At 42.3% G+C, this 27,521-nt stretch overlaps 1 protein-coding gene and 1 long non-coding RNA gene across 5 annotated transcripts in view; both read left to right on the top strand.

Annotated features, from left to right (window-relative positions):
• The window catches only part of anapc1 (anaphase promoting complex subunit 1), a 51,501-nt gene extending 37,584 nt beyond the window's left edge, over positions 1-13,917 (top strand). For all 4 annotated transcript variants that reach the window (XM_083774176.1, XM_083774175.1, XM_083774173.1 and 1 more), the window contains exons 43-52: positions 393-479; positions 813-930; positions 3,819-3,896; positions 5,019-5,086; positions 5,443-5,581; positions 7,192-7,278; positions 10,035-10,130; positions 10,514-10,721; positions 12,885-13,016; positions 13,738-13,917. In XM_083774176.1, the coding sequence (XP_083630302.1) occupies positions 393-479; positions 813-930; positions 3,819-3,896; positions 5,019-5,086; positions 5,443-5,581; positions 7,192-7,278; positions 10,035-10,130; positions 10,514-10,721; positions 12,885-13,016; positions 13,738-13,880 (1,156 nt within the window). In that variant the 3' untranslated portion in view covers positions 13,881-13,917. The remainder of the gene's footprint in view (positions 1-392; positions 480-812; positions 931-3,818; positions 3,897-5,018; positions 5,087-5,442; positions 5,582-7,191; positions 7,279-10,034; positions 10,131-10,513; positions 10,722-12,884; positions 13,017-13,737) is intronic.
• Positions 13,918-22,206: 8,289 nt separating this feature from the next.
• LOC310866043 overlaps positions 22,207-27,521 on the top strand; it is a 47,470-nt gene continuing 42,155 nt past the window's right edge. Inside the window, exon 1 of the long non-coding RNA XR_014569870.1 lies at positions 22,207-22,418. This is a non-coding gene — a long non-coding RNA (uncharacterized lncRNA). The remainder of the gene's footprint in view (positions 22,419-27,521) is intronic.

Genomic DNA, 27,521 nt, shown 5'->3' with positions numbered 1-27,521 from the left:
AAGGCCACCCCTGGATATAGTAACATAGGTTTTCCAGAAAACGGTTAGGATTATTTATTAAGACATTTGTACTGTAGAACCGGCCCCAGGTCTTTAATGGGTTAAACAGCAATGCTTCTTTGTGTGTATGAGTGTTTGTGTATAGATTGCTCTGTTTTGTTATTTTAATTTTACTGTCCATTTTTTGGACACTCATTGTATGCATTTGTTTCTGTTTTCGAGTGCTCTTTGATGTTATTAGTGCATGTGGCACTAATAAGTGTCGTGATTTTGTGGTTAGGTGGAGGTTGCTCTTATATTCCTATGGTGCCCATAAACTATTTTCGGGCGGTGGAAAATCCCTGTATTGACTATCTTTGTTTTCCTTTTTTTTTCCCTATTTTTTGTGGCAGGTACACTTTGAGCACCTCCAACTCATCCATTGCTGCCCTGCTGTGTGCCCTCTACCCCCACTTTCCTGTTCATAGCACTGACAACCGGTAAGGCAGGCAGGCACGTGCGCGCGCACACACACACACACACACACACACACACACACACACACACACACACACACACACACACACACACACACACACACACACCCATCCAGACACAAAATATAAATATAATTCTTGGACAATTATATACTACTACTACTCATGTACATTTGCTTACCTGGAAATTCCTCAACTTGAATTTCCCCACACATGCCTCTGCTCTCTGCTGCAGTGCCCTTCCTTTTACTATCACTGCTAATGATGTAGTAGTATTTAATAGTATTTTTTGGTCTAGGTCAAACTGTGAATGTCAGTGCACTGTTGTTCCCACAGCTATCACCTCCAGGCCCTGCGTCACCTGGTAGTGTTGGCTGCTGAGCCTCGTCTGCTGGTGCCGGTGGATGTGGATAGCCTCAAACCCTGCTACGCCCTCTTAGATGTCACCTATAAGGTAATGTATAATCCACGTAGAATGCATTACGGGTGGAATACAGTTTAAAACCAATGGTTTTTAGTGCAGACCAGATTTGATCTTATTTGATATTAGATGTCTGTTACTGTAGTGTAGGTGCAGTAGTTAGTTGTCCTTAAAAAGACATTGGAGATGTGGGGTGATGAAAGCAGAGTGGTCAAGGGGCGTATGTAGCACAGTGGCTCACAAGCTCAGCCTAAAGCCAAGGTCTAATATCTCCCCAGAGTCATAGGGATATCCCTTTGGCTTAGTGGTTAAGATGTTGGCTTTTCATGCTCTGCCTGGGCCTTTACACGTATGTACTCATATTACAGTGTGGTGCGTAAATAGCCAAGTTTGTAGGTCTGCTAGTTCACATTCAAAATAAGGATGCCAGGTGGAAAGTGGCTTTAATTCCAATAATTGATTGGATTCCGCTGGTTTCACAATAGTGAATAAGTGAAGTAGTACTAGTCTGTCATCATGGAATTAATATTATGTCTATGTAAATTCAGTGCAGTGTCTGGCTTCTGTCCATGTTTGGACAATGACGGATTACGCTGATGAAAACCATACGCGTGTGTGACAAAGCACTGGTCGCTTCCTTTAGATGCTTCCCTGACACATTTGGTTATACCATTTGTTGACCTTCCTGTCTACTCTGATGTAAATGAGGAATCTTTCAGCCATGATATTTCTGTCTCCGCCATCACTTCTCTCTCTCACTCTGTGTGCGTGTGTCTCCTAATGTCTCCTCTCTGGATCCTCTTTCTATAGCCTTCTCTCTCTCTTTGTCACAGATGTTCCTCTCAACCCTAACCCCTAGTTGTCACTTCCTCATGATAAGCTCTTTCAGATACACATACATACAGTACATGTATGCATTGCACACATACGTACACTGAAATGGATGCATGTGTGTATGTACATAACATTTACATTCAATAGATATAAATCAGGATGTACAGTCTTATCGCCTATAAGCACACTGCACACACATACAGTACATATAGTATGGTGTACAGTGCACAGTATATATATGTACGGACACGGACACACACACACACACACACACACACACACACACACACACACACACACACACACACACACACACACACACACACACACACACACACACACACACACACACACACACACAGTTTCAGTTCTTTCTTTTTTCTTTTTTTCTCCCCATTGTGTTCAGCATGTTCTGGTGTCGATCCTTTTTTTGGTTGATTTTGCACCAGTCAGGCCTTGGTTTTATATATTATTAAAAGGAAGGCATGCTTCAACCTTATCGCTGTATGCTTGTCAGTGACATCACTAATGTGCGTATAAGATGACACCCTTTCTGTGTACCTGCTCTGTGTGCTACATTTAACTCAAACATTTACCCGTTTATGACTGTCATCAAAAACTAGCTTCTACGTTCTGTGGTAATGACTCGGAGTACAGCACTGGGTACTCTGACGGTTACAAATTACAATGAGTACTCTTAACAACAACTACACTGGGTACCGTATTGCATAATTGGGTGTGGCATGAATTTCCCCGGTACCTAGAGGGGTGAGCTGTGCCAAGTGGGACTTTAGATTCAATACAAATTGTGTTGTGATGAAAACATGGTTTAAACCATTTTATGTTTTACATTCACTTGCTGTAATTGTGATAGCTTTCCTTTGTCTACAAAAGCACTCGCCTAGAGGTTTTACAGACTTGACTAATCCGACTTCCAGTACTTCCTTGTTCCTTCACTTACTGTATGTAGAAAGGTTTTTGGAATGTGTGTGTGCACACATTCCCCATGCTTACCTTGGACATCATTCATCAGATATGTCTGGTATGAGTTGCTTAATGGGGAGTGTACTGTTGTTCAGTGCTGCATACCAAATGTTCCCATGTTATACAATACACGCTCGCACGCACGCACGCGCACGCCCATACACATACACACACACACACACACACACACACACACACACACACACACACACACACACACACACACACACACACACACACACACACACACACACACACACACACACACACACACACACACACAGTCCCTGACTCCCTACAGTTGAAGGACAGCTGAAGGTTGAAGGCGAACTGAAGGCTTCTTTATGTTCTTGGGACCACCTCAGTTCCAGCTATCATTTCAATTACTGTTCACAGCAGAACACTGAGCCTGGCACTGTGGACATCAATCACTTCGTTTGTGTGGCGCTCACACACATAAACACATAGGCCTCTATGTCAGAGACACTATGCATTACAGGGATAGAAGTTTAATACATGAGCTTAAGGCAGAAGTACATTCAGGATGGTGGTAGAGTATTCCTCTCTGAGTAAAGCAGGGATCAAATCAAAGCTATATTACAAAGATAAGAGAGCCCTTTGCCATGGCACCTTGCCTCTGATATTCAAATAGCCACAACATAACAAGGCCAAAGTTGAACAAACTAAGGTGTCATTTTACCATAAATCTTCCACACACACACCCACATCAGGAATGACAAATCCGCAATGATTATTTCAGACATACTTTGGAATCTCGGTGTTGCTGGGACATCTGTGTAGTGCCTGTGGACTTGGAGGAATTATTTCTCTGGATATCAGCCAGTTTACTGCACTCAAACTAAAGGCCAAAGTCTTATATCTTTACCATGTTAACTTATTCACGTTGATTGTTGCAATCTTATACATGGGAGGATTGCTGATTTGATTACCGGCCTCAATTAGAGGATATAGTTTAGCTGTGTGCAACCTGAGGGTACACTCAACTGTGCCAAATGCCTTTGAGCAAATCTGCTCGCATGTGTGTTACAGAGGGCAAAGCCTGCACGCTGCGATACATGAACATATTTATTTTCTTGTTTCAGGAGACCCAGTGGTACGAGGAGACAACGGTGGAATTGATGGCTCCCACCATGTTGCCTGAACTACAGCTTCTCAAACGGGTAATTGGGAATTGTAGTTTAATAGGATAACGTTAATATATTGTATTGTAGTGCGTTAAATGTATCAATGGCTAATGAGCACTGCCCAACCTTAAACAAGTAATGCCCAAAATGTATGATTTATACAGTATCTAATACTCGTCATTACATGCCTAACTTTTCATTAGAAAATATGGGATCCCTGTATTTGTAGATGCATCTTACGCAAAGCAAATGTACTGCACGCAGCCACTAAGGAAAGTGTGAGATACTTAACAAAAACATTTAGTTTGATTTCTGAATTGAATCAAAATGAAAAGACAAACCCATTTCACAATTACGCCTTCTTCTGTGAGTCGTGAGTTGACAATTTTGCAGATGGATTTCATAGTGTGGCCTATTGTGTAAAAATGTAACTGCATCTAAAATGGGTGCACAGCCTTAATCTCGTTTTAAGTGTTTTAATGAGAGAGACAAACAATTATTATTTCTCATTTTGAGCCAAAGTTATACAGAGCTTTGGCGTGCAACAGTTTGCATGTGAGTGTGTTGGTGTAGCAGTTGAGAGTGTTGGTTAAGCAAAACAGCAATTTCCCCAATTACTGTAAGTTCTGAAAGGTCAGGGCATGTCTTTATTTAACTTAAACTTGTTTCCTCTGTTTGCTCAAGTCTTGGAGAAAACAGTGGTTGGTCAAATGTGTAGCTTGTCTTGTGACTGTACCTTTTCCCATTTTTAGAATGTGATAGTTATGTTTTAGTTAGTTGCCTTTTTATGTCCAGGTCACGTTTATGTCCAGGTCACAGTTTGAGATTCTGATGGGAAAAGCACATTGCAGTGATGTTTTCCTGGCCAATGAATCTGGTTTCACAGTATGTGATTGTATGCTGTTGTAGTGCTTGGGTGTAATTAGAGTTTTGGTTCCATGTCTGCTCCCATTTAGGCTCTAGTACACAGAGCAATGTCAACTATATTCCGACAGTAATTTTGTACATTATAATACAACATTAATTCTAAGTATTAAGAGAAGATTAGTTCAAATAAATCCTTGATGATCCCTGGGATTTTCTATAATACAATGCTTCTTTGTATTTAAACAGAACAGTGTAGCATTAAAATATATGTTTTGTTGTTTATTGTTGCAGATCAAGGTGAAGGGGCCACGTTACTGGGAATTGTCCATCGACCTTAGCAAAGGAACCCAACATCTGGAGTAAGACCTTTGCTTTAAAGGCAATTTTTGACACCCAAATTACAATTAGTAAATATGAATGCATGCAGTGTATTTGTCTTTTTGTTTTTAATTTACACTGGTGTTGATAATGTTGTAGTTTCTGATGTCATCGAGTCCAGGAAAAAACTTAGTGTTGTTTCTCTAACATATTTCTGTCTGCTTTGCTCTCTTTTCATCTACCACTTTAATCTCCTTTTCCACCTTCTACTTGTACATCCCATTTCCTCATTCTCTTTCCTCTGTGTCTCTCCATTCTTTTTCCTTCCCTGTCTCCATCACCCCACTTTGTCCTGTCTCCCTCTATCATCTTCACATCCCTCTCCCCTCCCTCGCAGGTCCATTCTGACCAGAGATGGTGTGTTGTATGTGAAGCTGAGAGCGGGTCAGCTGCCTTATAAAGACGACCCTCATGGCTGGAAGAGCCTATTGGCCTGCAACGTCAACAGCCACAACTCTGAAGTCAGGGCCTTCAAGGTACGCCGCAGAGCAAGTGGCCTGCATTTGGCTTCTATGTAAACATGTCCAGTTGGACAGGCTGTCAAACTGAGTTCAATCAGGCTCTCAAGTTCAAATTGTCGGCGTTGAAGCCAAGGAAACCAGGAGTTTGGAAGAGACACAAGCCAATTTCCAAATGCTTGTGGACGGGAGGTGATCTCCGCAGAGCGGACGCAGTAACTGCCTCCCGACTGGCGATCTGGCTGCAGCTCTCACACTAGTTCTCAACTTCTCAACAATAAATAAAATACAAAAATAATTACAAACATATACTAGGCTACACAAATAAACAACACTTTCACATAAGAAATAAAAACATAAGATACCTCCGTTCCCCACAACGCATCACGTTCTTAATGAGACGCGTTTGAAATCACGCACGTACGCGCGCGCACACACGCACACACACACACACACACACACACACACACACACACACACACACACACACACACACACACACACACACACACACACACACACACACACACACACACACACACACACACACACACACACACACACACACAAGAGCCTGTTTATGTGACACAACACCCAGCTGGCTGGAGTAGGAGATCGCACCAGCGATGGCCAGTCAGATATGTATCCGCTGTGCACAGCTTGATTCCCAGCCACAAACATTATTGAGCCAAACTAAAGTCTAGTCAGGGACCCATCCCGAACCGACTTTTTGTAAGCACTAAAAAGGATTATGAATCGACCCTTAGACACTCAGATTTTACTGTGTGTGTGTGTGTGTTAGTGGACTCAATGCTGCAACTATCCTTCATCATCCCTTACTGTAAATAACACTTGATTAACCCAAATGCCTTAGTTGCAAATTAATTGTGACACAAAATGTCAGTGTTGTGTCTCAGCTAGCCTGGCCTAGCCAGGGTGCTTTCTGGTCTGGAGGGGCTGGCGAGCCTGGTGCTACCGCTGGATAATATTGGTTCACCTCCGCCCCTCCCCTCCCTGGTAGAAATCAGCGGTGGAAAGCGACGCCGCTCTGCACTGTAGTTCATTCCCACTCCTACGCTCCTAGACCAGGAAATGTGTCACATTCCCCCAGGCTTTCATTTTTTGAGCCGAACGCGAACGAAGATAAAAGCCTGGGTACCGAGGCTATGTCTCAGCTGATTAATTACCAGTCATTTCCTTCTACTGTACCTCCCAATAGCTTGAGAATGAGACAACCCTGAATTATACATTGCAGGTCCAATTGCGAAGAGATTGGTAATAAACGAGTACTAGATTAGCCGATCTGGGGCACTGGGGGGACGTTAATTGCCTTGCACCAGGGGGCACCAATATGCAAACAGGAATTAAATTGAATTGCTCCCTGGTTGGTTGGAACTGTATTGTCTAGTCTTGGCAGGTTGTGGCTGTAGGCGTCACACTCAGCTGTGTCTTTGATCGTGGAGTCTGTGTTCTGCCACCGTGTGCATATTGTGTACCTCTCCATCACTAATTCCTGTGTGTGTGTGTGTGTGTGTGTGTGTGTGTGTGTGTGTGTGTGTGTGTGTGTGTGTGTGTGTGTGTGCGTGCGTGTGCGTGTGCGTGTGCGTGTGCGTGTGCATCATCTACAGCCTGAGGCTATCTCTACATTCACCTCTGAGCCGGCCCTGGTGTCATTCGCGGAGTTCTTCTGTAAAGCCTCTGAGGCAATGAAACATGTGAGTTTTCCACACAACTCTTACAGTACAGCCCTGACATTTGTAGTGCTGAATCCCAAATACAACTTCACTTATTTGCAGGCTATCCAGGCCTTCTGTTTTAATGCAAATGGTAGATGCCCTTCCTGACTGGTTAAGTATATATCGATTGACAGTGTAAATTACACAGATTTGTGGAATTTACAGTATGTGAATGCATATCTCAGGAACTGTAGCCCGGCTCCATAAGTAAGTAGCCTTGCCGAGCCATGAGGCCCATAGGGCAGGAGCCTATCTCCTGTTTCTGTAGCTTGATGTACAAGTACATCCCCTGGACATGACGCTAGTATGTCACAGGGACTTACCCCCAATCCAACCCTTGATGCTAAGTGTCAAGGTCAGTCTTTGGTATGACCCGGCCGGGGATTGAACCCCAACCTCCCAGTCTCAGGGCGGACACTCTAACCACAAGGCCACTGAGCTGGTTCGCGCCGCGCGCGTCTCTCTCACACACACACACACACACACGTACTGCAATCGGCTTTGCATGTCCCGTTCGCATTGCCTACCTGACGTTGTACTTGTAGTGTGCTCTCCACTCGTAGCTTTTAAAAGTAATTTCCTCAGAAAAGTGACAGGTCCTAAACAAATTCTCCATGACTGTAGATAGGAACTCTAATTAAATCCTTATGCAGAGATTAAATGTTGTATTGTAAACTAAACTTATTTTTCCTTTTTTCCCCCCTGTGTGACACATTCTAAGCCCTGGCCCCTCCCCTCTCTTCCCTGCAAGTGTGATATGTGTGAGTGCATGCCATAGGGTGCATTTTTTTCCCTTGAGTATAATAAGGCATTTTTCTTTTTTATTGCTAATGAATGATGCATAGGCTAGTTGTATTGTTATTATCCATAATTTGAATCTTCAAACTAGAGATATACTTTATGATAATAGCCTACTGCAGTGGTTCCCAAACCTTTTCATGTCAGACCCCCAAATTGACACTCATCAGCCCGTGGACTCCCATTTGAAAAGATATGACAGGGAAGATATTTTCGGTTCTAGCAGTGATTCCCAACCCTTTGAATTTCAAGGACCCCCAGTTTGACATGAATTAGGCTATTTAATTTAATGGCATTTTATCTCTGAGACCCCAATGTATATTGTAAAATCAAGTTAATTTAATTTAACTCTGTCCCCGGACCCCACTTTGGGAACCACTGGCATAAAATACCGCCATCATAAAATATATAATTTAAGATGATCGTAATACGGACGGTCAAAAATTAAATACATATTTTATTTTTGACTAAAACTGGACTAAACCTTTTACGTTTTCGTCGACTAAAATGACTAAAACTGACTAAAACCCTTAAGAGTTTCCGTCGACTAAAACTATCAAGGATAGAAATGACAAAATGTGACTAAGACTAATTAAGCATTTTGTCCAAATGACTAAGAGTGACTAAATCTAATAAGCATTTCGTCCAAAAGACAAAAAATGCCTGCCAAAAACAACACTGGGCAGCATGTTAATGTATAATAGAAACTCCATCTTACAAATACTGATGTTGAGGGTAAAATGGCCTCAGACTTTAGATGTTTTGGATACCATGTGATTCTGCATAGGGCACCACCATATTTAGCTTTGCAGTCGCTACTGTGCATGTGCAACCATCAGCAGAGTGTAAGGGAAGAGAGATGGCTCACTGCTCTATAGCTTAGTTACATTTAACACCGGAACACCTACAATTAATTGCGAATACATCCAGCGATTAGTTGCCGATTTTAGTTGGCAACTAATTGAATAATCTATTTGATTACGATTAATCGGTTAATTAATCGGTTAATCGTTAGTTAATCTTAGAATGATCTGTGTCTGCCGTGAAAATCGGGAGCCGTCCAAGAATGATGCAAAATGACGTGAATCACAGGACTGACATCATACTACCCACTGACAGCTGCAGGTACTTGAGGTTCTCTTGATTATGTGGATCATGCAGTGCCATTCGTTACAGCCCGCACCGTTAAATAGAAGAGAATTCATCATGTTCTACCATAACGTCATGTAATTGAATTCACAGGCGAAAAACAGGAGAATTCCTGTTGCGGTCTATTTTTATTTTTTTATCTCAAGATTGATCTCTCTGGCTCTATTTCACATTTCTCTCTCTGTGTCTTATCTCTTTATCTCTGTGCTATAATTATAAACAGGATAATGTAGTATTTGTTGGTGGTCAAGCACGAGTCCTGTCTGTGTCTGGATTTAAAATGTGCGTGAAAGACTGTCCAACACTTTGCTACTGTGTCTATCTCTCTTCTCCGAAGCCTGGTTTATGTCATGTGCCAAAAATAGCTGATCCAGAATCTCACAATGTGTTGCAATGCGGCACTTTGTGAACTTGTATCAGCTATTTTCGGCACGCAACATCATCATACTATTATGTATTCATTAAGAATATCTCCGTCGTATTGTCTCTCTCCACCAGGCTGTCTCGTTCAATGTCCGTTAACACACCCGGGCCCTGCTGTCTTTGTCCCATCGTTACATGAATGAAGAACAATGTTTACATTTAACATGGTGGTCTTGTGATGTAATGACTGTTGTTTCTCAAGTGGAGGCTCCAGCATGGCCAGCCAGCCAACCAAGTCATTCTGACTTCCTATTGCTGTCACTTTGTATTTCTCTCTCTCTCTCTCTCTCTCTCTCTCTCTCTCTCATAATGTGTGTGTGTGTGTGTGTGTGTGTGTGTGTGTGTGTGTGTGTGTGTGTACACAGAGTGAAGAAAGACTGGCCCTTTTCTCAGCCATGCTGTATGAGTGTGTGACTCAGGAAAACCCTGACATGTTGCCTACATACATTGCCATTGACCAGGTAGGCTAGTAATCATTACTCATTCACTGCCAATGATGAAGGAAAATAATGTGGAACAAAGTCAAGCATTTACATTTCAAGATTTAAAATCCCAACGTTCTTGTTTTTTTTACCCTCTTATGAACACATTACTTTCTTTCTATGTTTGCAAAGTGTTCTACTGTGTTTTCTGGCTATGGAAAGTACAAACTTGTTTCCTTTGCAAAGTTTTTGTAAATAGATGTAACCGTAAACTTGACCTTGACACATCACCAAACCGATGATTCGGATGACCTAGTATTGCATGTAACGGATTAATAATTTCCTCCCTAGTTGTGTAACATAGCGTTTGGTGTTACCGTGATTGTCCAGCGTAACTATATGGCTCTCTTTGTCTCTACCAGGTGGTCCATTCTCTGCGTGAGGGTGACCTGTCGGAGACATTCCCCCTGTGGCAGATGCGGCTGGTGCTGGAGCTGTGTGAGAGCAGGGTGCTGAGGACCCCGCAGCAGAACGGACACGGGGGCCGAGGCCGAGGTGCCCTGCTCTGCTCCGAGTTCCTACCGGTCATGAAGAACACGGCTGACGTCACCCTGGACACCTGGATCGCTGGTGAGGAAGAGGCAAATGGCGGGAGGTGAAAAGCGATGTATTTTAGGAGGAGGTGGTGGATGGAGTGCTAGTGGGCAGGTAGACCCCTTTGTGAAAAGTGGCATAATTATGTACTGTAAGGTACATCATGTAAAAGTGATTGTGTATATCCATAGTAGAAAGGATGGCCCTGTAATTGTTTTTTTGCACACTGATTGCTTCCATCTATAGATCTGGTTCTCAAAGGGGGTTCCCAGGGTGTCCCCAGCAAAATGAGGAAGTGTTTAAACATGCCCAATTTATTTATTTATTTGCAATTCAAAAATAGCAAAATATCTACAATGTGCATTGAGTGTTATAGTGTTATCAAGTCCGCAGTCCGTCGTCAAATACTACTTTTAAATATTAAATGTTTGAGAAATGTTTGTCAATGTTTGAGAATCACTGGTTATACAATGCAACCAACATATGAGCAAAGGCTGTATCCTGAAAGACTGCCAAGAAGTGACTTAGCGTGTTGTTTCACCGCTAAGATGTGTCAATACTTGTCCCTGTGTGTGTCTTCTTACACTGACGTAATGTACCTGTTCACTCACTGTTGGCTCACTCCCTCTGCAAATATCTCTCCGTTTGATCTGTCTCTTTCTCTCATCCCTCCCTTCCTCTTATCATTTTGTCTTCCATTCACGCGCATGTCTGCACACATACACTCCTCCCACACTCTGAAGCGTGGGAAACAGGTGCAGTAATTTGGGCGAAGTAACAAAACGTGATAACATTCCATTACTTTCATATTCACATGTCTTCTTGGAAACAGACCAGAACTCAGAGTTGAACCAAACTGCAGCAGTAGTCTGGTCTGTTAGTAATTCTATATTATTTTGTATTCTGTTATATAAGTGATTTTTCTTTCATTTCTTTGTATAATTATTTTTATTTTTATTTTGTTTATCATCTCCACCATGCCGAAACTACAGGTCGCTTGACATTTTGCCCTAGAACTCTTGAACTGTAACTGTAACTGTAGTACAAAAAACTCCCCTGTATTCCTTGGATATTGATGCAACTCCCCATAAGCCACACCCATTTCCACCTGACAAGATTTTCCACCATTTTACGTTTTCCCCAAAGCACTCTTACACAGATACTGTCCAAAACGCACACAAATCGGTACACAACTCTCTGGAGTGGAGTCATGTGATTATAAGTCCTAACAGTCACATTTTTCATATTTTCATTCTAGTTGGCCCGGGTAGGGGCCCGTTTTGCAAAACATACCAAAGATCAGCATCCAATCTGCACACAATTTGAATCGCACATTGAGGGGCCTCTAAACGTTGCTGAGCCAAAGCAATTTAAATTCCACCCATAGGGGGATGCATACAGATGCTACAAATATCACTGTTTCAGATCTTTTCTCTCTCTACCAAATTAGCCGTGGTAACCCAGGCTTTTATTTTCATTCACACTCGGCTCAAAAAGAAAAGCCTGGGAAAACCAATTGGAAAATGTGGCATAGGAAGCCCACTTCCTTGTATTAAGCTTACCAATAACAGTGCAGAGGCGCATCGTTCTCCGCTGTTTTCTACTGAGGATGGGAGCGGGGGCGAGTCCTCAGATCGGTGAACCAATTTTGGACCGTCACCCACCCCTCTAGACCAGAAACCACACAGGCTGGGCCAGGCTAGGCCCAAATGTGAGTCATGTGAAAATAACCGGTTTTGATACTCCATACTATTTGCCTGTAATTGCCGTCACAATATTTTGGGTGGGGCCTATTCCGCTTATCTCCAAAGGTGGCGCCACGAAAATAAACCGTTGCATCCGTCTATCGTACAAATTATATTGACCCCCTCAGCTTCCTCGTGCACCCCAAGGAGCACACCTTTCTAGTTGTTCAATCACGTCCTCCAGCTGTATGCATATCTTGTGCTTATCTTGCGGCCTTCAGCTTGGCTAAGGGTATCAGTATCAAGGACCACTGTGACCCTGTGAAACTGTGTATGTGTGTGTATGTGTGTGTGTGTGAAGTGGCAGTGTCTTCCTAGACTAGAGGTAGACAGGCCAAGTGTGTCCAACATCTTTTTCTGGAATCCCTCCGTCTCTCTTCCACATGAGCCCTGTGTTTGTCCTTTTGTTTAGTTTTTAACAGTATTTGGTGTGTTGTGTGTGTGTGCCCCCTAGATAACAGCTCCGTGCTTACGACTTACATGAAGGGTGAGGACTTCACTGAAGACACCCAGTCCACCATGCTGGCCTGCTTCCTAGTCTACCACTCTGTCCCCTACCTCAGGAACACACACACTCAGCTGGCGGGTGAGACAATAATGCATGCATGGAAACATACAAACACACACGTGCACGCACATGCATACACAACCACAGCTGGATAACAGGACATATACAGTATAGTCAGTTGTAAAATACACATACCACGTACCTTCACATACATACATGCATACAAACATGCATTTATGTACCGTATACAAACAACTTGTATGTGTACAGTTCACAACAAAAGTATAATCAGTCAATGCATGGTGTGTTCACACAAATACACACACATTTTTGAGTGGTGCAACCACTCCAAGGAACAGCAATGTCCGTGTTCACCTATGTGGCCATGAGCACCAGTATATGACTATGAGTACCAGTAGGGGCGCTGTTGTGCCAGAAACAGAGAGAGATAGTGCTGCACTGTTGCCTGCTAATGAGAGAGAGAGAGAGAGAGAGAGAGATCGGGGGGAGAGAGAGAGGGGAGTTGCACCACTCAGTTCACACAGGTGTGATTTTAATTGACTTACAGATTTTACTCAAATGCATTATTATTCACGTAGGTTCCGTATTCCCTTCTATTTTTGCTGTGTCGGCGCCGCTCGGCGGTTATGTGCCATTCTCCTGACCTTGCTTCGCCAATTTCTCTCCCTCTATCCTTCACTTCCTTCTCCTTTTCTTTCCATTCTGCCCTCCTACCTGCCCCCCCCCCCCCCTCGCTTTCTCCCTCTTTCCAACCAACCACCCCACCCTTTATCTCCAGGTGGCCATTCCCTGGGCGACCTGCTGTTGAGTTGCAGCCAGCTGGGCATTCCCCTCCGAGGTCTCCTGAGACTGGGTCCAGTGATGCTGGGCACCACATCTGGATCACAGGCGGGCGTATGTTTCCCTCAGTATGCATACTAAAGCCAACCTCCCTGTACTGCACTGACTTCATTTCTTCGTTCTTCTTTTCAAATGTAAAATGGTCCAAAGAGCGGTGTCTCGTGGACACATGGGATCAATCCTATTCACTAATACTTCAAAGACGGCGTTTATAGAATATATGGTATACCTGGCCGTGTTTGGTCAGCTGATATAAACTACGATCAGAAAAGGGCCATGGAATTGCTCAGCAGTCATTTTGAGGCAGACCTCACACCATGTTGGCCTAACTGTGGTCACATGCCGGTGGTAAAATGTTGCATCCATGTGGTCCTGACCAGGAATTCTTAAACTGATTTTGCTTTGGTTGCCACAAGATAAAAACAACTTCGTAAAACTGCATTAAACAAGACAACTTTACCTGATTCTCTTCCTGCGGAAAACCGACATCTGCATTTCCCTGATTCTTATAATATCAGCATTTGACACAAGACATGACCACTCTGGTCCTGTGATCAACTCCTGTGGCCTAAATGCCCTGACTCTGTGAGGGCTGTTCACCCCAGGGTTTAGCTGTGGTCTGGTAACGCTCGGCTTGGTTTGTGCCGCCATGACTAAGCCAGCTGTGAGAGAGACCATATCAAAACACAGAGCGATTCAACTGATGTTCTATGGAAGAGTAAGCTCTTAAGGATCTTGTCACAGTCAGTAGAGGCACTGACTGTGACACAGACAAGCAATGTTTGGAGCTAAACCTAGAGACATGCTGGACTGTCACAGGGGGTTTTAGGCCTCAGGAAAAAGGACAGGATGCTGTCATCATTGGAGCCTGCCATCGGGTGAGTGACGCGTGTGGTCAAATTACAGATAAGATTAAGATATGTTAAAACATTAATATCATTCTAAATGCAGTTATATCCTCCCTGGTAGGATTGAAAACCAGCTGTACCAGAGGTCCCTGATGACCAGGGTTGAGAACCATTGTGAAGTAATTCATGTCGTATGTTATTGTACCACCAGACACCAGTGAAATGAACTTTAAATGACAGGAAAAGGTTGACGAATGGAAGTTGTTTGGTACCATAAAGCCTATTTAGATCAGTGCTGTAGTAAAGTAACAGACGTTTGCACCCCATGAGACGTAGGAGGAAGACTAAAATAAAGTCACTTCCTGCCCTGCCCCTACTGATCATATCCTCAGATAGACCTACAGTAATATCTTCAGAGGCATGTTGCATTCAGACCCTCGTCAAACCAAGTTATTAAAAACTAAATAAAATACTATTTAGTCGCTGCTGCTCAGTAGACTGGCCAACAGTTCTGTCACCACATAGCAAAGACAGGGTTATAGCATAAGAACTGTTCCTCAGCACCAGAATGTTTCCTTTTTGTTTATGAGCTGAAAACACAAGACCAAGAATCAGTCGGAATCATAAAATTGCAGACTTCTATGATGTCACGACATAGTTTAGCTCCATGTAAGTTAATATGGTGTCTGGTGTCTGCTATCATTGCAGAACCATTGTTCAAATAGACTGTACTGTATATGTAAAATGGTTGTACTTAACTTTGTACTCAAAATGTGTTCTCAAATAAATGAAATTGGAGTTTCAGGTCATTTCAAATGATTGTGTTATCAATCATATTACATTTTTTGGAACTTTACAACTGTGTTTAGACCATTTACGGTACTTAAATGTCTTACCAACAGTATGTACAGTATGGTCCATATGGCGGAAGAGAAACACAATATAACATACAGTAATGTTTTAATAACAAACATCGCAGCAGCTAATGGCCATCATAAAACAGAGTCTAATAATGCTGTGGCTTCGCAATGCAATTGCAAGGCCTTTCAGACAGCTAGCAAATTAACTGTCAGTTATCTGGCTAGCTGGCTTGAATTCCCCTACATATTATATTCTACATCTTAAAATGTAAATTCTTCACTCATACTTTTAGTGGGAGAATTGCTTTCCTTCTTCCTTTTACATTTCGCTACAGTGATACAACAATACTTTCACTACACAAACGCTAGTGAGAGCTTTGTGTGCTAATGTTGCTGAGCTACGTTTGGTGTTGCACCACCATCTTAGTACTATATTGCTAAGCTGTAATTGTCTAGCCTACAGTCGCTGAGTGATTAAGTTGCTGAGCTGTAGATTGGCGTAGAAGTGTCAGTTGAAAGGTGTTCTTTCCGTGTGGCAGTGTAACCTGCGCTGTGATTGGTCTACTTTTGTCGGGACATACAAATATAAGCACACCCTTGTCTAGATCTTCCAGTGTTTCCTGGAAAAAGCTTTGGCGTGGTGCTGGGCACGGGGGGGGGGCCTTATTTTTTATTCATTAATTAATTTGATTCATAAATTAGGATTAATTTGTATTATTGCTCTTGTATTGCTGGGGAGACACTGGGGAGGCACTGCATGGGGAGACACTGGGGAGGCACTTGGCAGACACTGGGGAGGCACTGGGCAGACACTGGGGAGGCACTGGGCAGACACTGGGGAGGCACTGGGCAGACACTGGGGAGGCGCTGGGCAGGCACTGGGGTGGCACTGGGGAGGCACTGCACATTTCATATCGCGCACACACCATGATTCACTAGCTCCCCCCCCCACGGCGCCATGCCAATAACATTGCAGAAAACCCTGCCTTCAATGCCATGTCGTAAAAAATTTGTTTGGTTATGGTCTGTGGTGTGTGTCTGTGTTGCCTGTCTATCTGACTTTGTACCATAACAGCACACTGGCGAAGCCTGTGAACAATTTTCAATTTTCAGGACTTTTAGCACAGGATGGCGACTGGTCCTCGTGTGTGTGTGTGTGTGTGTGTGTGTGTGAGAGAGAGAGAGAATGTAAGTAATGTTCTATGCGTGTGTGTGTGTGTGTGTGTGTAGACTACATATTTGAATACTTTTCCACCGTTTTGTCTTGTCTATCCAAATCCCTCCCCAGTTATCTGCAAGATTGCATTTCCTAGAATACACAAGGCACACTAAACAAGGCTGTTTGTGTATTTGCAAACTAAAGTCCATATATCCATTCATGGAGCTTTGTGAGTGTGAGAGAAGGGACAGTGTGTGTGCACTACATGTGTGGAAGGATGTACAGTCTGGGGGCTGCTAATTGTTAGCCAGTGGAACGCTTGGGGCTTTAGTGGAGTTCTTAGAACGTTGCTAACTAGCAACTCTATGAAAATTCCAGAGCAAATGAAAAACATGCTAACAAATGCTGCATGCTCTGTCTAACACCACACCCTTTTCCTAGAAATGGAACTTGGAAGACATAGAAAGGCTTTCCACTAATGCCCAAACTCCCATTTTCAAGTAGTCTGTTGTTGCCAGCATGGTTAATAGCTGCCATGCTCTTCCTAATTCCCGCCCCAATTCCCCTGGTTAGGGTGGACACACTAAAAGGTTTGTTGAATGTATTAATAACTGGAGTTGCTTTCCTCCCAAAACAACCTTCCTAGCTGCAGGAGTTTCTGGCCCAGATATTGTATGATCTGTAAAGAATCAACTGCACTTTGAAGTTGCGAAAGATTCTGAGCACACCCACTCTTTTCCCATTCACTTTGAGAAGTCTGTTTTATGTTTATATGGAAAATTAAAAGCACAAGCTTATGGTATATGGTGTGGATGAGTTTAATTCGGAGTGCTTTAATAAAATAAACTTAAAAAAAAAATATATATACAGTATATACTGTGTATATTTATATTGAAAACCTTAGCATGAGAATGCCATGTTGCACTGATTAAGAAACTATGAGTTGTCTCATTTCCACCTTCAATGCCTCAGTATGAACAGCTGACTTAGTGTGTGTGTGTGTGTGTGTGTGTGTGTGTGTGTGTGTGTGTGTGTGTGTGTGTGTGTGTGTGTGTGTGTGTGTGTGTGTGTGTGTGTGTGTGCGTGCGCACATTTAGTAGCCTAGTAACTGTCTAATCCCATTTATCTGAATGGATAGTAAATATCACTGACAGTAATAGTATTATGTACAGTACTTCCTGTAATTCAATGGGTAGAGCGTGACTATAACATGGCTGGTTTGAGGGGTTTTATCCCCTATATAAAATGGATAGAACACTGCACTGACCAAAGGGTTGGGGGTCATATTCCCATCGGGAACACATGCTAAGGATGAACAGTAAGCGTTCACTTTGGGTGAACATCCCCAGATATGGGTTATTTGTATTTTTTTTGTTTATTTGGATCCCCATTAGCTACCGTACTACCTTAGTAGCAGCTACTCTTCCTGGGGTCCACACATAAAATACATTACAATTCTTATAGCTTATATTTATTCTGATGGGTAACACGTCCTCTCTCGCACTGTTTATTTAGCAAGGCATAATGCATTCTGATTCTGCATCATTGCTTTTAATGCATCCAGGTCCACCATGTATGCATGTGGGTCATATGACATTTAGTTTGGTAGCACATATCGTTCCCTCCAGTTTGGTACAATCTAAGGCATTCTGTGTGTTGGCGGCAGTGGATGGTTTGTACAGCCTAGAATAAAAGCCCCCTGAGTTTGATCCCTGCCAATCTGGTGGGTCTGGTGGATCTGGTAGCCAATCTGGTGGGTCAATCATCAGCCATGTGTCCTTGAGCAAGGCACTGAAACCCTATAGCTGCTCATTTTAACCCATTCAAAATAGCATCTGTGTCGTTTTAGTACTGCGAGCTTGTACATCTGCTTTTCTTTTCTTCTTTTTTTTTAATTACGAAAAAGCCTGAGAACTACTGATTTAGAAGGCTGACTGACTTCAGGTCTTAATGGGTGTAAATCACCCTGGATTAAATCCTGTAAATTTAGCAAGGTGAAGCGCAACAGTATACCTGGTTCCTGTTATGTAACTTAGACAGAGTGTGTCCAATATCCTGGCTACCCACGCAGGCCGATGTGGCACACCCCACACATTCCAGAGCAAATGTCACGGGACATCGACCAACACACAAGTCATCGTGGGCCAACAGGAACTGGGAGTGTCTGTGTTTGGGGGCTTCAAAGTCCAGTGGGATTAATGGCCTGTCCTTTGAACGCAGCAACTTCCACACAGAAAGAGAAAATAATTGTGCGTCTCCTGTTAGGGTTCAAGAAAAGCATGTCAGAAAATGTCTCCATGAGCCAAAGAATATGGCTTTTCTCAAAAATAGGAATAACACATTCTTTCACCTAACACCTTGTTTATCAGTAGACAAGTAGAGGCTGCTGAAAAGTAGAATGTCATACTCAACGGGTCTGGTCTAGACTCTAGATGTCAGAATGGCATTATACTGTATTAGAGGTTCGAGCCGCTATGCGGCCCCCACCTATGTCACACCGCCAATCCGACTTGTCTGACCATAATATATGAAGATATCTACCTGTCAGTCCTTGTCCCTTTTATGCCCATGAACTTCTTATGGCCGAGTCATGGTGACATGAGCATAATGTCAGAGGGCCGCCTGCCGACCGGCCCTCCTTTAAGCCAATTTTAATAGAATATGACAGTATAACCAGACCAGGTTATAATGTTACGGTATTGATGTTAGCAGAATTTAGAATCACTTCAACCCCAGAGCTAAACTTGTCTGAAGATTATTCCTAGCTCATTATTGCTTATCAGATGGGACATTTTCTCAAATAAACTAAATTGTGCTTTCATTCTAACATATTAAGTAACATTAATCTGGCCCTTTGGGTAGCCACTGTGCCTGTGCAATCAAAACGGCTGGAGATCATAACGGGAGTTTAATTTAACCTGTGTATTAAAGAGGTAGAGAAGGTATATAGTTTTCTTTTAGTGGTGCAACCACTCCCTTACGGAGCTATGTGTGTAGCTAGCTGGCTGGCTGGCTGGCTGGGTGCGTCTGAGCACGAAAACAGCATGGTTGTTTTTTACCACCTGTGCGCAACCTAACACACACAAACACACGCACATATTAACTGTACTGTATATATGATGATTTCGGGTGTCACAGTACAGTGACAGTACAGTACAGTAGAGGGACCCCCACATGGTAACTCCCCCCCCTCCCTTTTTTTTTAAAGGTAGTTATACTACAGGATACGCTTATCTCTATATCTACGTAAACATCGGTATCATGACTCTTAAGGGGTCAAATTGGTCTCAGTGAAGAAATGTTCTGTATTCAGACGCTGGTCTTGTAAAGAAAGCCCTGCTGGGCTTGGGGGTGGAGCAGTGGGAAATGGGCCACATCCATTAGAGCAAATAATTTCATCCACCCAATGGATTATTGGATATGGATTAATGTGTGTGTTACAACATCGCTGGGGTTTTCTTCATAGGCCTACTTACCTTAGCAGGAACATTACGCATGCAGAATCCTGAGTGTCCATTGAACTTGGAGGGTGTAAAAATGGACCCATAAGAGTTGATTTAACATTCAGGATTTTGCAGTGCAGTGTCAATTATCCTAATGCAGTAAATCCTACCTATCTGGTGCTACCAGCAGGTTGGAACCAACACTAACAATTATTATGGCAATCATGCTTCCGTTACTGTAATTACGTTGATGCAATAAATATGAGGCACAGCCCAGAGTTGTTGGCTGTGATAAAGGTGCCCATACCATCTTCACAAGACTCAACCCTGTGTTGTACCATGGCTTTTACGTACAATTGTACTGTATGATCTGAATGATCATTGCCGTCTTGATGGGGTGGTACAGTATCGTGTCTAGTCACGATGTGCCGTTTACATGACTGTGGGTAGAGAAGTGACATCTCCAAGAATCTATAAATTTTCTGTCTTCATCGTTCGGTCTCAAGTTAACATACACATAATTTGTTAAACACTAATAGAACACAAACAAACAGGGTCTAATAGGGTCTAATGGCTTCATGTGGATCTCAGACTTTATGTGGCTGTTATTTCCGACCTACATTTATTTTCATTATTCACATTATTCACGGGCGTGTGTGCATACATTCAGCCTGTGGGAAGAAGATCAGAGGCCTCTGGGGAGAAGCCTTACTGTTTGTTTCCACAATAAAAAGAGACATTCTAAGTATGTCAGTCTGAACACACCTTTGTAATGCTGAGGCTTTCTCACATCCTGGCTCAGGTCTGACGCACTGAACATTACAATGCACCCCATGTTTTCTAGAAGCTTTTCGTAAACCGGTTGGCTACAAGAGCATCTCTTGTTTAGGGAGTAATTGCTGGGGAATTGCAGAGGTACTCATACATACATTTAGACAACCATCATCTTATATAATAATGGATTGCATTTTTATGTGATTGGATGACCTGCTCTACCTCCTGAGGCTATGGTTTGTGGCTAGGCACCTGCACTGGAGCAGTCTTGGATAGAAACGCTATGTTACTCAAGGGGAAATTCCACTTCCTTGAGTGAGGACACACAGTAGTACATTACCTAGTTCCGAATTTTCCAAGTTGGTATACAGATCCAAACGTATGACAGTCTGGTCATAAACTTGCTTCTCCATCCTTCATCCTACGTATGTACACTTGACACTCACATTGGCATTCCTGCTCACCCTGAGACCCCTCCCTGTCTCAGGGATATAACCTAAATTTGAAAACATGCTATAGTCTGCATGTGCACAAAGATATAATGTAAATGTATACACTATGACAGGAACTGATACATTTCTACTTGACTGACTTGGGTCAGTTCAGGCCATTTGTTTCCTCAACATTACTGAAACACTTACCAGCATTCAGGAAACTGTTATGTGAAATCTTGTGTGAAATGTGAGTGCTCTGCTTAAGTGAGCAAGGACACCAGTTCAGCATTTTAGAACTTTTGGGAACTCGGATTACACGACACCTGTAGTACCTGGAGTGGTGGGTACGTTTGTTTCACCAGGACCACCCAGAGTTTCAGATTAGTTGGAAATCCCAGAAATGAATACCAATTGCCAAATGTTACAATACTTTCCTGTCCCATATTTCTACCACAACTCTGGTTAAGTAGAATAAAATATATATTACAAGATACAAATTTGTAATATATGTTTGGTAGTATTTGTCATGATAGGCCTATTGAAATGCGTCAGACTTTCAGAGTTATTAATGCAAATTGAACCATTGTTCATATGGATTCATGTTGCGGTGTAGGCCTGCAATATATTCACATATGAAAATCCCTGTCTCACACACAATGATTATTTATTCACTGTGTGTGAGAGAGACACACACTGCATGTCATTTGGCTTTGGCCTTGATCTGGTTCATTCTGGGCATATTATGGAGGACCCCAAGGCCCATTCATTCAACTCCCTGCACATTATAGGGAGGGAAAAAGTGACAGCTGGCTGGGTGGGTGTGACCAAGAACATGAAATGTATTACTCTGCAACTCTGCATAGCGACATTCACTCACAGTAATGAATGGTGGAGCTGCAGACTGCACAGCGACAAACTATCTGCAGAAAGTCATGGGTAGAAAACTTTTAAAATAACTTTTTCGTCGAAATGCAAACTTACAGTGTTAGCCTGTTAGGGTAATGTTTTAGGTGACATCTGCACTGTGTATTGCAATGCAAACTGGCTGGGTGAGTTTAAAAACAAAACTTGAAGTTTGTGCCTCGCCGTCTCACTTTTGTGGTAAGTGTTCATTTGTTTTATTTTGTGAATGAACATAAAACACTATGTCAGTCAAGTCAGATTCACAGAGGTGCTCTCTTTGCCCAAATAAGGAAGCGCAGTGTTTGACATTGAGAAATGTGATGGTTATGCAGATTATGTGCAACATGAGTCACACATTCTTTTGCATTTCTTTCACAGTGCGGGTGGAATAATCGTGATAAAGAGCATCATTTGCGCGTTTTTTTTTGCGAAGAGACGTTGGAAGTTTGGAGACAGATGCTACTAGAGCGCATTCGTGCGCAATGGTCGCTTTGCTCAGTGATAAAAGGAAGTGTGCGGAGTCAGCGAGATAGTAGCCTCGTCTTCCTCTTCCTTTTTGTATTTGAAAGTTTTTTTCCTTTCTGTTGGTGTTATTGAATGACTATGGTTAAAGCAGCGTTCTTTGAACCACAACACTCCAAGGCACCTGGCCGACGTTACTTTACTTAGCCTACTACCCCGGCACGCAAAGCGCGTTTGCGCAGAAGCACACAGTTTGACAAGTCGTTATTCATATATTTATTGACATTAACCACCCGTGTCGTTCCTGCACTGTGTACGGGTCATTTAGTGAATGTGAAGTGAAGTTGTCCTCAAATTAGTCATTAACGCAACGCTGTGTGGGCGGAGCCGCAGTGCAATAACCGAATCTCTGTATAGCCAATGGGCGTGTTCTGTCATGTCAATCATAACTCACTCACTGCATCCTGATCCTGGAGACAGCCTTGCCTCCTTGGCTGTATAAAAAAATGACCATAGTTTATTAAAAACTGAATTCGGAACCCTAGCCTAGGCTTGTTTTAGCGCGTTTATGGTTTATTTCATTCATAGGTTTACTGATGAAAATAACAAAATAAGTCATTTTAGAGCCAAAGGCTAACTGGAGCAACTGAGATTTTACAAAATGATCTGCTTCAGCACTATGTCTTTGCTCTTTCGACCAATGATGTAGCCTACCTACGTGTACTGTGTAGGCTATGCCTACTCTACATTCTGCCTGAACTTCATTGTGTGTGTGTGTGTGTGTGTGTGTGTGTGTGGTTTATGCATATTTGAGTGGGCGGCCTGGGACTTCCCTGCCCCTATTTCCTCCATTCATGTGGCTGAGGACAGTGGGGAGAGAACTGTACAGCAACTAACACAAATATGAGATGAATAGGCTTGTATTGAGAATGTGTGTTGAAGTGAAAGAGAGAAAGAGAACATTTGAAGTGGGAGAGAAAGGAATTAAGTATACAGCAATATGTGTGTTTTTATCTATTAATCCTTATAGTTGCAGATGTTATATCCACTGAGATCTGTTATCATAACTACAACTACAGTATGTGTATGTGAATGCTTCCACACTTCAAACGCTTTTAAGAGGAAGTGAGAACTATGTATGAACTCTGTGACTTGTACCTTTGTGCAAGACTGACATGCATAAAGAAAGCACTCAAACCACCCCTGAGTTGGACCCTGCCATGTTGCTTCACCATAATTCAACCAAATCATATGGAAAGTATACAACTACATTTTAGCCTACTTAAAAATAAAAAGTAAATAGCCTTACTTTTTACTACTTGATTGTGCTATTTCCATTTTGTGTTACTTTTTTTTTTACTGCCACTACTACATTTAACGGGGAGCTATTGTACTTCCTATACTATTACATTTGAGAGCTTTACTATTCACTTTTCAGATGATGATTGAACAATATAGCAGTGCTTTTAAAATGGTAGTCATTGGTAGGGGTCACATTTTAGATGTCTGAGTTGTTAACCACAGCGAATACAAATTTTCCATCTAATATGGAAATGTACCTGGTCACTTTGGAGGGGCCCGACCCATAGTTTGGAACCACATAACTAAATATAGCAGAAGAGGAAAGTTACATATAGTGCAGCTACCGGTATATGTAACCCATTCTGACCTGAGATCAGATTCTAAAAATGTCTACATCCTGACAGTGTCGTGGAAGTTACAGTTTGGTGCTGTTCGGTGCTGTTTGTTTTATGATGTCACTGTCCCATTTGGTGAATGTCTTGAGGCTATATGTTGGGGTTGTTTGTGTGGGAGTGAGCTATAAAAGCTGTCGCCTTTTTGTCACTCTGGGAGTCAGACTGGGATTCCATACATGACAGGTCATGTAAGTCTTGTCTCCTTAATACTCGAGTAAAATCCTTATACTCCATAACTCTGAATTCTTGTGTTGCCTCATTATCATTATTATGAATTGTCTTTTGAGCATGTGTCCCACAGACTGCCTTTACAACAGTTTTCTGAAAAAGCTATGTTTCTATGTCAGTCGTTCTTCGATTTTTCAAAAATAGCAGACCTAGAAGCTCTTAGGTGGCCACTCGGTGGCGCGCTATGAGCTTGTAGATCTGCTATTTTGCAATAGCTAAAGCACCAAAATGGTAGTAAAGTCTCTACCACCTCTGCATGGAAGCTTTGACTATGTGTGGCACCAACTGATGGCAAAAGGGTAGGGTCAGCATGGCTTGAATACATATACAGTAGGCCTAGATGTGCAAAGTAGATGGCAATTTTAATTTGACTACTTGTCACGTGGCTGTAATGTAAATTTAGAAAGGATATGAGCTCAGATACCAAACCAGGAAGTAGCTGAGGTCAGGCTCTCAAATGGAGTGAGGTATACATATGTAGCTTAGAGTATACTCTAAGATATGTAGATGTTTCTATGCAAGTACGCAGAAAAGTATGGAGCATTGTGGGTCCATCCGGATTTGACAATGTCCTCAGGGTTATTTACCATTTGTCTATTCAGTCGTTGGTCTATAGAAACCGCTACCATTAGGTGTTACTCTATAGGTGTTAGGTGTTAGGTGTTACTCGAATCAGCCTGAGGGTAGTGTAGTAGAGTCTATTCTATAAATAGAGAGAGAAAGGGACAGGCCATAGGTATTCATTCAGATGAACTGGAGCTGGACTGGAGCTCATCTGATTCACAAACACTACTATTAATTTGTATGCTGTAACCTTTTGACATTGGAGAAGTACATGGTGACACAATACTGTGAGGAAAGAAAGAAATCCATTGTGTGTGTGTGTGTGTGTGTGTGTGTGTGTGTGTGTGTGTGTGTGTGTGTGTGTGTGTGTGTGTGTGTGTGTGTGTGTGTGTGTGTGTGTGTGTGCTGGCTCATTTTATTCTGCATTTTTCTATGTCAACGCTACTGTGCTAGCGCACTGGTGAGAAAGTAAACTCAGGGCACTTTCACACCTAAAGTTGCATGAAGCCACAAAAAGTTGCTGCAGCTAAAAAAGGTAATTTTAGTAAATTAATATTTTTTACATGACCCAAGGGGACCTAATTTACAGTATGTAGGCAAGGAATGTGGGCATTTCACCAAGAATAGACAAGAACCAGGCCTTTACTTATGTTGCAAAGCTTTCTCTCTGAAGCCTGTGGCTGTGATAGAAGTATTCTGTAGTTAGGCACCAGTTAACCACCCTTAACTCTCTCTCTGTCTCACAGTAATAGTAGCCTACCCTGCCAACTGTGTTCCCATTCAAGACACTTTCTAGTCAGACAAACTTGATATGTCCAAACCACTGTTTTCTAGGCAGGTTTAATTCTATGGCAGAGGTAATAATAATATCACATTTGTACAGTCTCAGAGTTGGCTACAAATGGATAGTACCTTGATGCTTTTACTGTGTAGCAGCAAGTGGCTCAATGGAGGATGTGAGGAAGATTATCAGAATGGCAGCTGGGTTGCTTGAACAGCCTGGTATAGAATGTTTCACTGTGCAGCAAATTGGGTAACTAACAATTAACTACGGGCAACGACTCGTCTCTATGAGAGATTACAGTAGAACTGCCTCGTTCTTAGTCTGAGATACTTGTTTCCAAACTACCACCATTGCCATCACAACAGAGGATGTGGTGGTGATGGCTCTGAAACTCACGTTCAGGGAAGCACCACACACACACACACACACACACACACACACACACACACACACACACACACACACACACACACACACACACACACACATCAAATCTCTTTCATAACATTTTACAATTTTCTTTTTTGATTGATTGAAATATTTATTAACAGTTTGTAGAATTACAGTACATTTCAAGCACAAACTCAATACAAAGACTGTTAACTGTGAGTGGACGACCCAATTAAGCATTACACTTGTTTACAACAGGGTCCACATTGTTCAATTCATCAAAACATTTAGAGACATACAAATAGACATTTCTATGTAGTTAAAGAACAGAACAGGAATTCATCATATAGGAAGCAAAAAGGGAAAAGATACATATACATTATACAGTGAGGGGAAGGGGGGGGGGGGGGGGGGGGTTCAGATAATGGTAAAATTATGTTTAGATTTTTGAGACCAGATTAAAACAGTCCTTGCACTAGAAGGAGCATTATGAATCAAATGGAATAGAATAATAATAATGATGATAATAAAACAATTAGGCTACTAACATTAACGAGTGAAGCGTCATGTTTAGCTTTATCATTATTGTGAAGGGTTCAAGGGAGACTGTATAGCCGTCACCGCTGCAATATACGAGGTTACACTGCCACCAAGTGGAAACGTTTTTGAGGAGCACCTTTCTGAGAAACTGCAGCTGGCTGGGTGCAACATTTTTCAAGGTTTGATATTGCGTAGCCAGGGTAGCCTACTTGACTTGAGTAGCCTAGTAGTTACACAATTATGCATTAACTTTGGTGAGTCTGTTTAACACAGACTGACTCCCTTCATCACAGCAATACAATTTCAATTCGATTCAATATAGCTTTAGTTTATTGGCATGAGAAAACATACGTTTACATTGCCAAAGCAAGTGTCAAAATATAATAAAAACAATTGAAAATGGGGAAAGTGTACTGTTGGAGGGGGTACAATGGTACAAATACAATCAATGCCACTATTGATTGTCACCGCCACAGCAGCATATTTTGTTACCACTGCAATGTACGAGTTTATACTGCCACCTAGTGGAGATGTATAAGCATGACTAGCCATCCCCTGTATTGCTATAGCAGGAGTATCAGGTTTTTCAATCACTGTAGGCCTACTAGGCAGCCAAAGGCAGGTCTACTTAATTAT

This window comes from Protomyctophum parallelum, assembly GCF_964188405.1.
Source record: "Protomyctophum parallelum genome assembly, chromosome: 10".
Taxonomy (NCBI): domain Eukaryota; kingdom Metazoa; phylum Chordata; class Actinopteri; order Myctophiformes; family Myctophidae; genus Protomyctophum; species Protomyctophum parallelum.
The sequence above is the reverse complement of the archived record's forward strand: the minus strand, read 5'-3'. Positions and strand labels throughout refer to the sequence as shown.